Consider the following 11,655-nt stretch of genomic DNA (forward strand, 5'->3'; position numbering starts at 1 on the left):
TGTTTGTGTGTGTGTGTGTGTGTGTGTGTGTGTGTGTGTGTGTGTGTGTGTGTGTGTGTGTGTGTGTGTGTGTGTGTGTGTGTGTGTGTGTGTGTGTGTGTGTGTGTGTGTGTGTGTGTGTGTGTGTGTGTGTGTGTGTGTGTGTGTGTGTGTGTGTGTGTGTGTTTGGCGCCTTAGAGGGATTGGGAACTGTATATTCATTAGAATTGTCTGTGTTTTTCCCCACGCCCGATCCCACACCATCCCGTCAAATCGCCCCGGATCCCTCTTCTTGCCGAGTCTTGTTATTTCTGGTTTATAATAAAAACAAATAAACATCATCAACTCAGTGAAAAGCGACTCGTGCCACCTTCCTCGTCCTGTTTGCGATAGAGCGATTAGAACCGCCATGTTTGGGTTATAAACAAATAAACCGCCTCCATCGTTTCGGCTCATTCTACGTTGGCGGGACTGTTCAAGTCCCGTGGACGTCACAATATATTCATATTTTGTTACGAATTTGGAATTCAATTGCACACAACATAGAGGTTCCCTTAGTCAGCTATGTCGATAAGTGCATGTTCCCTAGATAGCTCACCTTCCATTGTTTAAATGTTTTGAAATCAATAAGATGCGCTGCGGATCGATTTAATGGTTAGGGAGCGAACAATGGAGACGTCCCTCCCCCTCTTCTGCGAAGAGGAAGAAGAACCCTGCCATCCCGTGACGTCAACAACTCCCTTCCACCTGTGGTTGAGCGGGGGGTAGATCACGAGGGCATGAGTCACGCCGGGTGCGGGGGAGGGGATGGGAAGGATAAAGGGGAGATCCTTTCTTTGTTCGTGTGGGAGTCCCGTGGTAGGGCTGAGTTCGTGGGCTGAGTTCGGGGGAGTCCTGTGGTAGGGCTGAGTTTGAGAGAGTCCCATGGTAGGGCTGAGTTTGAGAGAGTCCCATGGTAGGGCTGAGTTTGAGAGAGTCCCATGGTAGGGCTGAGTTTGAGAGAGTCCCATGGTAGGGCTGAGTTTGAGAGAGTCCCATGGTAGGGCTGAGTTTGAGAGAGTCCCATGGTAGGGCTGAGTTTGAGAGAGTCCCATGGTAGGGCTGAGTTTGAGAGAGTCCCATGGTAGGGCTGAGTTTGAGAGAGTCCCATGGTAGGGCTGAGTTTGAGAGAGTCCCATGGTAGGGCTGAGTTTGAGAGAGTCCCATGGTAGGGCTGAGTTTGAGAGAGTCCCATGGTAGGGCTGAGTTTGAGAGAGTCCCATGGTAGGGCTGAGTTTGAGAGAGTCCCATGGTAGGGCTGAGTTTGAGAGAGTCCCATGGTAGGGCTGAGTTTGAGAGAGTCCTGTGGTAGGGCTGAGTTCGTGGGAGTCCCGTGGTAGGGCTGAGTTTGTGGGAGTCCCGTTCTGAGTCCCGTGGGCAGAGTTCGTGTGCTGAGTCCTGTGGGAGGAGTAAGCTTTTTTGCTTCGGAGAGAGCAGTCGTTCATCAGGCCATCGGGTCCTGCTTGGCTTGCTTGGCTTGAGGCCTTCGGAAGCTTTTTGCTTCGGCTGGCTCAGTGAGCTTCGGCTGCTGCTTTGTTTTGGAAGGAACTTGAGCTGGATGTTCGGCTCGAGCTGCGAGTGGAGGCTTCTTCCTCTTCTTCCTCTTCCTCTTGGTTCGTGGAGCTTGTCGTTCTCCATTTTGTTTCCCGGCTTGGTGTGACGCGTCGGCCTCTTCTTGGAGTTGGTTCCTCGGGGAAGCGACGATCGACAGGAAGGATCGGCGCCTCATCTCACCGGTACGTGTTGAGAAGCGCGGGAGGATTCGCGGGAGCTCGGGAAGGACACGGCGATTTGGATCCAGCTCACTCTCGCTGGAGCCTGGGTCCGGACAAGTTGAAGACCACACAAGGTGGAAAGGTTCGAGTCAAGCTCTGAGTTTCAGCTCACCTGTCCTCCGAGCTGGAGCTTGTGATTAAGGGCCTCAGCCACCGTTTCTTGTGTGTGTGTGCGTACGTGTGTCCGTGGGCCCGTCTAATAAGTAGGAACTGCTGATAAGTGTAAATGACTGTATATAATAAGTAGACGGTTGTCGTTCTTTTGTCGTGCTTTTGTTGCTTGAATAATTGCATACGTGTTTTGCCTTATTAAATTGCATACGTGTTTCATTATAATAAATGTCCTTGTGTGAATGTAAACCTGCTCGTTGCGTCCATTCCCTCATTGACTGAACATTTCGTGTGTTGGGAGTTAGAAAGCCGTTGGTTTGCTGTAATAGGGGGACATTTGGACCGACGGTTCTCGGCGATTACGCCGCTCGGAATCGCGCACGGACAAGCTCGCCTCGGCGGTTTGTTCAGTACGAGTTCCGTCGAGGGTGGAATATCCCGGTAGTTGAATCACGTGGGTATTTCGGTACATTGAAGATTGGCAATCGACCCTACCCCACGTGATCTGCAGATTGGCGTATTTCGATTCTTGTACAAGGACCCGTCGCTCGGAGTTATCCGGGCAGTGATCTATATTCCGGGCGATCGGTCGGGCCGACTCGACTTGCGGCTCCGTTCAGAGCGGTTGGTTGGTGGCCGACCCCCAGTCTGTAACTATATATATATATATATATATGTATGTATGTATGTATGTATGTATGTATGTATATGTATATGTATATGTATATGTATATGTGTATATATATATATATATATATATATATATATATATATATTGTTGCAGGCCAGTGGCGAGAACGACCACGAGGTGGGGAAAGCTACGTCGTCTACACTTGACTCCCTGGAATTGTAGGCCGTCGCTCCGGATAATTTAGTGACGCGGCGGGTCGCTGAACCGACCGTGGTCACCAATATTTCAACCGCGTAGCGTAGGGTCTATTTGTCTATAACCAATTTACCTAATTAACTACGTGATTTCGACTTCCGGGGATACCACGCCCTTGGCCCATCTTGCTCGAACCGGGTCACTCTACTGACTGCGGTAGAGTTCCAACTACCGAATACCAACTCCGGTTCGGGTGCAGCCGAGCAGAAACTGCCAAAGCCGTGCCGGCAGGAATGAATGGATTAATTATCGGGTATAAAAACCTGGCTAAACTCAGATCCTAACCATGCTGGACCAATGCAAGACAGGACGGAAACGAACTGGGGACATTTTTAACAAGTTTTATTGACAATAAAAAGACAAAGGCAAGACTTATAGGCCATCAGCCGTAAGCTGTATCGTGCAGTTTCGTTCTACTCATTCGGGGGCGGGGGGGGGGGGTAAACAAAACCTTGATAATATGATAGTTTATATCCAAATACATATGAATCCAAAATTTCTCCACTCAAATAGCTGCAACTATTGTGTATTTTCATCTTGAAAATAGATCCATTCCCCACGCTCTCTCATTTGAATTTTCTCCACTCGGATCACGTGTGGGCCATGTGATGCCTCGACAGCCAATAGATCGGCTGACATCGTATGCAAATTACGTCAGACTGTCATGTGACCAGCTAAGTTGTCCAAGATGGCAGCTTCCTGCAGGGAGGAAATCACCGGCAGCTGATCGGCGATTTTTGATGAATATGGCCAGTGAGGATGATCCCCCCTGTATTATTCACCAGGACAATGTAGCGAATGAAGAAGTCAAATGTTTTACGTTTGTAAGATGGGATAAATGGAGAGAAAGTGTCAACAAATGGCTCGTCTGAGACGGTCACGAACGACGTTTAGCCGAGAGTGCCGGCGCGGGAGGACTAACTTCGATCATGGGTCTATTGTACCCGGAGTGCTGGTGAAAAGATTTCAAGCTCCCCCCCCGCCCCCCCTTTCAAGTTACCTCCCGGTAATCTGAAATCGATTTCAAGTTACCCCCGGGGGTAGCTTGAAATCGATTTCATCATACCCCCTACGATTTCAGGTTACCCCCTCAAAACATTTGTTTATGTTTATTTACAAAAAATGGTAATTTAATTGATATTGAAAACTAATTAGGGAAAAACCATTGACCATGTGACATCCTTTCAAGAGTTTGCAATGAATTTTGTTTTTATAATGAATGATTTAATTAACCTCCGCCATCGAAGATGGACGGAGGTTGCAGTTTTCACCCGTCTTTGTTTGTTTGCTTGTTTGTTTATTTGTGAACAGTATTACGGGAAAACTCCTCGACGGATTTCGACGAAACTTGGTGGGGGGATTCGGTATGGTCCAAGGATCATGCCATTGGATTTTGGACTTTGTCCAAAGTCCAATATGGCCGCTATGGCGGCCATTTTGAAAAAATATTTGAATTTTTGTTTTTGCATTTCTACATGTTTTAAGTGATTTCCAACCCCCCCCCCAAAAAAAAATTGTTGGAGGAAAAAAAAACAATTTTGCAACTTTTTTTTTCAAAAAAATTTTGATTCTTTTTTTTGCATTTCTACATGTTATAAGTGATTTCCAACAAAAAAAACATGCCAAAATTATAATTGCGGCTGATTTTGGAACTTCAGGTGGATATACCCACATAAAATCAATTTCTGTCTCAAGGAATCGAGTTATGACGAATTAATTGAGTATCTAAAAGTTAAAAGTAAAAGGGAAAGTTGCAAACTATAACTCTGTGAGCACTGTTGACGTCAAATTGAATGAATAGGATATCAGGTTCACTTGAGTGACCCAGCAGTATTGGCGGCAGAGGTTTTGCACTCTACCGAGTGCTCCTCCTCTAGTTTTAATATTGTTTTTAATTGAAATCAGTATTGGTTCACGGACCGGGCGTAGTGGCGTGCGCCTGTAATCCGGCTACTCGGAGGCTTCGGTTGGAGGATCGCTTGAGGACAGGAGCTCTGTGTTGGGCCGTGCTATGAGAGGGTATAGGGCAGCCCGGAATCATGGCGAAACCCAATCCTTATCCCTGTGTCGTAAGAGGCGACCAGTGTTGCGTCAGGAAGGGCATCCGGCGTAAAACCGATGCCAAATCGGTATGCGGATCATAAGGAATGATCCGCTGTGGCGACCCCTTACGGGAGCAGCCGAAAGACGAACAACAACAACAGTATTGGTTCACGAAAAAAGTAAGTGACCACAATATTCGTTATTGCTGTCTGTCTGTCTGTCTGTCTGTCGGGTAGTAGTCGATCCAGTCGAAAAAAATAAAAAATTTCAATTTTTTTTTTGAAATTTGATCTACCCTTATTATCAGTTTTTCCGTCGATATGTTTGTCTGTCTCTGTCTGTCTGTCCCTCTGTTTGGTCCAGTGCTCCGTTAATACAATGGCGATTTCGATGAAACTTGGTTGGTAGGTTCATACCATGACCTAGTTGTGTGCAAATGAGAACCGTTGCTATGGACACCACCGTTGCCTCGCAACGGGACTTTGAAATTTTTGAAAAATCATTAAAAATTAATTTTTTCGAAAATCAAAAATCCGGCCATGAACGAATGTGGGCAGTACGTTCAGCCATATTGTCAAAAATTTCCAGCCGGATCCTATGAAAACCGTCGGAGAAGATAGACTTTGAATGAACCCTGGTCGAAAACAATAAAAAAACGAAGTTCGTTATATTAGACTGAGTCAGATATACATGAAACTGGTATGGTAGGTTCATGGTATGTCCTCGTTATGTGTGAGAAAGAACTGTTGCTATGGACTCCTTCGCTGCCTAGCAACGGCCGAAAAACCTCTAAATGTGGGGGTATTTTCAGGAAAAAACAATCTGCAGGATTAACCCTTGAAGCTAGAATCATGAATTTTCTTGTGCTTAATCCTCAGGTCATTCCCCATCGAATGGGCCCATCGCGTCAGGTTCTATTGGGTAGTCGACTACCCATGTCGGCCTACCAGCTTGTCAGTAATTCTGTCTGTTTGTTTGGATGTTTGTTTGTTGCATACCGCATTTCGGTATGCCTGAAAATTGGCGACAATTGAAGGCCCCGAGCGACCAAGTGAGTGCATCGATCCGAATGAAACTTTGCAGGTTCATAGCACGCAATGAGAACTACAACTTTGCCTCAGGACATATTGACCGATATTGCTTAGGTCATGGGTCAAAGGGCAAAAATCGATAATATGCGAGAGCTGGAGGTGCCTTCGCGCCAAATGCTACTCCTCCTAGGGTTATGGTCAGATTGTCATGAAAATTCACACTAATCATCTGGAATACATTGTGCACAAACAATCGAGCCGGATTTTCGATTTATATCTTTGTTCACCCACAGCACCCCCTCGAACTTTGGGGATTTCCGATATCAAACCGCATTTTCGGTACTTTTCATTCAAATTGATACCGAGTAGTTATCAGTATATGGAACTCATTGAGATTTGGTTTGCATAATCTTAAGGTAATTCTCTATCCGCTATATGACATCCATTTTTTTTGGTTCATGAAAAAAATAAGTGACCACTATATTTGTTATTGGTGTCTGTCTGTCTGTCTGTTGGGTAGTCGATCGAGTTGAAAAAAAACTTCAGAAATTCTTTTTTCGATTAAAAAAAAATTATTTGATCTATTTTCATCTATGATCTATGATCTATCTATCTTCTCTACCCTTATTTGTTGGTCGTGGTGTTGGTCTGTCCGTGTTTGTGTTTGTCGGGGGTTTTTGACCCCCTTGCAGTTGTTCGGTTTTGATGAAATTTGGGTGGTAGGACCAGTTTATGACCTCATTATGCCACGTAGGGACTGGTTTCTCACGCCCCTTTGGTTGCCGAGCAACGGGACTTTGAAATTTTTGAAAAATCATAAAAAATTAATTTTTTCAAAAATCGGGCCACGACCGACTGTGGACAGTACATTCAGCCATATTGTTAAAAATTTCCAGCCGGATCCTATGAAAACTGTCGGAGAATATAGACTTTGAATGAACCCTGGTCGAAAACAATTAAAAAAACGAAGTTCGTTATATCTCGGAGACTATGAGTCAGATATACATGAAACTGGTATGGTAGGTTCATGGTATGTCCTAGTTATGTGTGAGAAAGAACCGTTGCAATGGACCCCTCCGTTGCCTAGCAACGGCCGACTACCCATGTCCGCCTACCGACTTGTCTGTCTGTCTGTCTGTCTGTCCCGAGGAAAGCTCCGTGGGTTTTGATCCGATCCTGATAAAATTTTGGTGGGAAGTTTATATCATTTTGGTGGGAGGTTTATATTTTGGTGGGTGTTTTTAGGGGGTAGCCAATTTCAATTTGCATCTTCTCCTTGGGGGTTTGTCAAATCTGACAGTGGTTTCGGTATTTGGTTAGCCCAATGGCACCTGCATAGCCCCACGGAGCTCGATTTTTCATTTTCGTCACAAGGTCACGAACTTAGAAAATTGCGAATTTTGACATTAAAAAAAATTTTCTCCGAGGGGTTTGTCAAATCTGGCAGGGGCTTCAGTATTATGTTAGCCCAATGGCACCTGCATAGCCCCACAGAGCTCGATTTTTCATTTTTGTCCCAAGGTCAAGGCCACAAGGTCACGAACTTAGAAAATTGCGAATTGTGTTTTTAGGGGGTAGCCGATTTCAATTTGCATCTTCTAGGGGGTTTGTCGAATCTGGCAGGGGTTTCGGTATTTGGTTAGCCCACTGGCACCTGCATAGCCCCACGGAGCTCGATTTTTCATTTTCGTCCCAAGGTCAAGGCCACAAGGTCACGAACTTAGAAAATTGCGAATTGTGTTTTTAGGGGTTAGCCAATTTCAATTTGCATCTTCTAGGGGGTTTGTCGAATCTGGCAGGGGTTTCGGTATTGGTTTGCCCAATGGCACGTGCATAGCCCCACAGAGCTCGACTTTTCATTTTCGTCCCAAGGTCAAGGTCACAAACTTAGAAAAAATCGAATTTTGACATAAAAATCATACGACCGCCCAAACTTTGAGAGCTCGGCTGACAATATTTTTTATGCATAATCTTGAGGTCATTCCCCACATAAAGTCTTGAAACCATTTTGCTCTATCTTGAACACCCGTGGCACCCCCTTCAAGTTTTTTTTTTTTTTTACGCTGATTTCATAAAAGTATGGATAATCCGAGGAGTGTGAAATACCATATAGCCTATATGATGTCATATTGTTCCTGGAATGTTTCAGAGGAAGTTTTGCACCAAAGATCATAATCCTTGACCTTTGACCTTTAAAGTTCACAAAGGTCAAATTTTCAAAGTTGTGGGAATCGAACCGGGTTTTCGACCTTCTTCGATGAAGTAACTCCATTAAGCTATAGTGCGTATCCTGTTTCCTTATTTTAATGTCCACAACATTGTGTTGTGACCTTTAAAGGTGATGCAAAGGTCAAATTTTTAAAGTTGTTGAATGAAACCGGGTTATGTTATTCCCCAATCTGTTATGTTATGCCAGCACGGTTTTTCTCTACCACGTCCCCTATTTCTATCTAGCATAATGTCATTTATCCCCTTGAACCCTACTTCTCCCTTCTTGTGAGAGGTTGTGAGTACTAAAGTTTATACTTGTCACATATCTTTAAATGTCTGTCTTCACGACTTAATCGTAAAAACTTAATTTGCGAATTTCATTTTGGTTTGCACCTTCTCACCATGTCTAAAAATCTTTGGTCTGAGATGACAGCCCGCATGAGTCTGCTGCTTCGGAACTGAAAATAGCAGATCCAAGTTTGGTGCGTCTGTGATATGGGTTTTTGGTGCTTGCTTTTTGGCTTTGTGCCAGGAAAGAGGCGGATTACCTGGGTAGGAAAAGATAAAGATAAGTGAAAATTATGAAAGGGAAGGTGAATGGACACGTTCCTCCTTTGGCACGTAGTTCTCTCAACTTTGTTCTGTGGATACACACATCAATTTCCTTGCTGCATTTCCATCGTCACTTGCCTTGCAGGTGCATCACCAGCACATGAGGACAGTTCTGGTACAGAGAGCAAGATGGCTGGGCCCAGAACGTTACGCGTGCCTACCGAGGGAAAGCCGGGCGAATTTGTGGTGCGCAGCCTCTTCGCAGAATTCACAGCACACGCGGAAAGAAAGATTGGAGTCATCATGGCCGAACCTCTGGTGAGAATTTGCTGAAGAACTGGGATAATGACTTCAATGTTGTAGTTTGCAATTTGTTTTCGATCTTTACTGGTTCCTTGTATTTTAGTGATTTTATCCCAATGAAAATTATGGATTGCGTATTTTGCTAAAAGGCTTAAAGGTCCACAGAATCAGAAAATCATGTTTGGTTTAATCAATAGATATGGCTTCACTTAACACTATAATCGTTCTTTGTTTTTTCAATAAATATCTTGGAAGGAAGATTTGAATGTTTTATTTTTTTTTGGGGGGGGGGGTCCTTTTCTGCTCGATTGGCACTGACCCCCAAAAACAGCGATTTGATTATGTCATGTATCACCTGACCTGGCACGTCATCTCGAGGATAGTTTTGCTTCAGGAATTATGTTTACACGTGGCCTGTATACACTCTGAACTCGAAGGCATGGCTCAACTGCTTCAAGCATAATTTGCAGCACCCATTTTGAAGATGATTCGTACGACACCAGCCTGTATTCCCAATTTGGGATGAGTAAATTGAAGCAATTAAAAGCCGACGCGATCCCCATGAAGATTCGAGATAATTCTAATCTCCAGAGAAGAAGAAAGATGACAGAACAGCTGCGGAAAAGCACCAGACACTGTGGGTCAGTGGCGTTTTTGTTTTTTCACATTTCTATTTAGCATCAGCCATGATTGCCGCTACTTTAACAGGTACAGCCATATCAGACATACGTACAGCTATAAGCATAGCTAATAACAATATACATGTGGCTAATAATATACATGTGCCAAGCAGATAGATAATTAAATCTACAGAATTGGAGAAAACTATGAAATTATATTTCATATCTGTGACAATGGTGCATACATTGATGCAACAAACAACTTTTACATTTTTATGCCTGTTATTTGCGGACTCATGTTCTGTCGGGCTGGGCATGCAGGCATTCAGGGCTAGAGAAAGACCACGTGGTGCATGACGATACACATACGACGTCGAAAGGGTCTACAAGTTAGAAACTACCATAATTGTTGTCTTACTTCTACTTTTGAGTTTTGTCACATGATTTATTTGCACATTACCCTCCTTCCCCCACCATGACAATCACACACACACACACACACACACACACACACACACACACACACACACACACACACACACACACACACACACACACACACACACACACACACACACGCTCTCTTCCCCTCCAAACTCTGTCCCATCTCTTCTCCCCCCTCACTCCATCAGCCCCAAGTTCTCACCTTCCCTTCCCAACCCTAATGCATCGATCCCCTCCCTGCACTCAAGCCTTCAAATTTCCCATGTCCCCCTCCCACCGAAAGTCCTGAACCCATTCCTCCCCTTTCCAAAGTTGGCCATATTATATGTAGACTAGCTGCAGTGAATGCTTCTGCACCTCTCTACCCCTTGGGGTACCTGATTCTTTGCCCCAACCCCTAAACTAGTGATCTGAATGTTCCCCACAGCCTCACTTACTGATTTTGATATTTTCATATTGATTGTACGTATCATCTTCAAAAAGTTTCAGAAGTTTGTAAAAAATTTCATAACTGAACATTGTTTGTTTTTCCTATTTGTTTTCGGCATCAACGTATATTTATGCACGTACGTACAATACTGTTGCCCCAGCAATTGTATGTTCAATCATTTTCAATGAAACTTGTACATCACTCGCTCACTCACAACATGTTCATGTGCATTGTGAGGATAGTCCCATCCAGTATGATAATAAGCATCTATACGTCTAGTATATCTGGATACGAGAATTTAATTTTTTTTTTTTTTTAATGTGATTCTTCACCATTGAGAGATGGGGCCAAATACAATATCCTGTATAGCATGATATTGTTACGGTTGAGGAAATTTACAGAACACCATTCAGGTTCCCCAGAGGTCAGTTATTTCGGTAAGTGTGTGTTCCAGGTTAGATTTCCCCACCAATGTATCACGGGAATTATTCGTGTGCCGGGCTGTGCATCTCTGAGTTACCCGTTATTCTGTTCTATCTTTGATTTCAAATAAAGAACAACTCAACAACCTCGTCAATCTCTAAAACACAGCGACCCTCCTCTACAAACAAAACACCACTCCTAGAAAGACACCCGAAGAAGGAAACAGAAATGATGGTTGGGGCGGGTCCCTCAGAACGGCGTAAACACGGATGACGGTTATTACAACTAAAGAGCCAAGCCGATCACTCCTGGGATTCCCCCCCCCCCCCCCCCCCCCCGCGCGCGCGCGCCGGGAAGGGAGGGGCGAACGCCCCGACGGCGATTAAAAAGCCGCATTCGCTGGCCGAAAAGGCAGTTGAGTTGAGCTGGGCCATTGAAGAGAGTCTGGAGCCTGGAGTCCAGAGTCAGAGAGTTGAATCGTGTGGAGAGCGCCGGAGTTGAGTTGGTGTGGGGAGCTCGGAGTCTGTGGGAGTTGGGAGTGGAGAGACGCCCCATTGAGAGCTGGAGAGTTCGGAGTTCGGGCAGTTGGTTCGCTGGAAGGTTCGCCGGCGCAACCAGGAAGCCAGAGTCGAGACCCGTTCACTCCTCCAGCGCGTCATCGGCTAGACCAGGCCGCAGTGGAGGCCGGACGACCAAGGGAGCCAGTCGGAGCTCGGGGGTCCGGGCAAAGACACCGAGGGTCGCCGAGCAAGAGCCCATCGAGCCGCCAGGAGCGGCCAGGTAACCTGCCCCGGCCTCTCGGAGCCCC

General features: G+C 45.2%; 1 protein-coding gene across 7 annotated transcripts in view; it reads left to right on the forward strand.

Annotated features, from left to right (window-relative positions):
* Positions 1-11,655, forward strand: part of LOC147011136 (protein furry homolog-like) — a 173,507-nt gene that overhangs the window by 49,024 nt on the left and 112,828 nt on the right. For all 7 annotated transcript variants that reach the window (XM_085859042.1, XM_085859043.1, XM_085859037.1 and 4 more), the window contains one exon: positions 8,773-8,945. In XM_085859042.1, coding sequence (XP_085715168.1) covers positions 8,817-8,945 — 129 coding nt within the window. In that variant the 5' untranslated portion in view covers positions 8,773-8,816. The remainder of the gene's footprint in view (positions 1-8,772; positions 8,946-11,655) is intronic.

Source organism: Eptatretus burgeri, chromosome 16 (genome assembly GCF_056783735.1).
Source record: "Eptatretus burgeri isolate ZD-2024b chromosome 16, Ebu_testis_v1, whole genome shotgun sequence".
NCBI classification, from domain to species: Eukaryota; Metazoa; Chordata; class Myxini; order Myxiniformes; family Myxinidae; genus Eptatretus; species Eptatretus burgeri.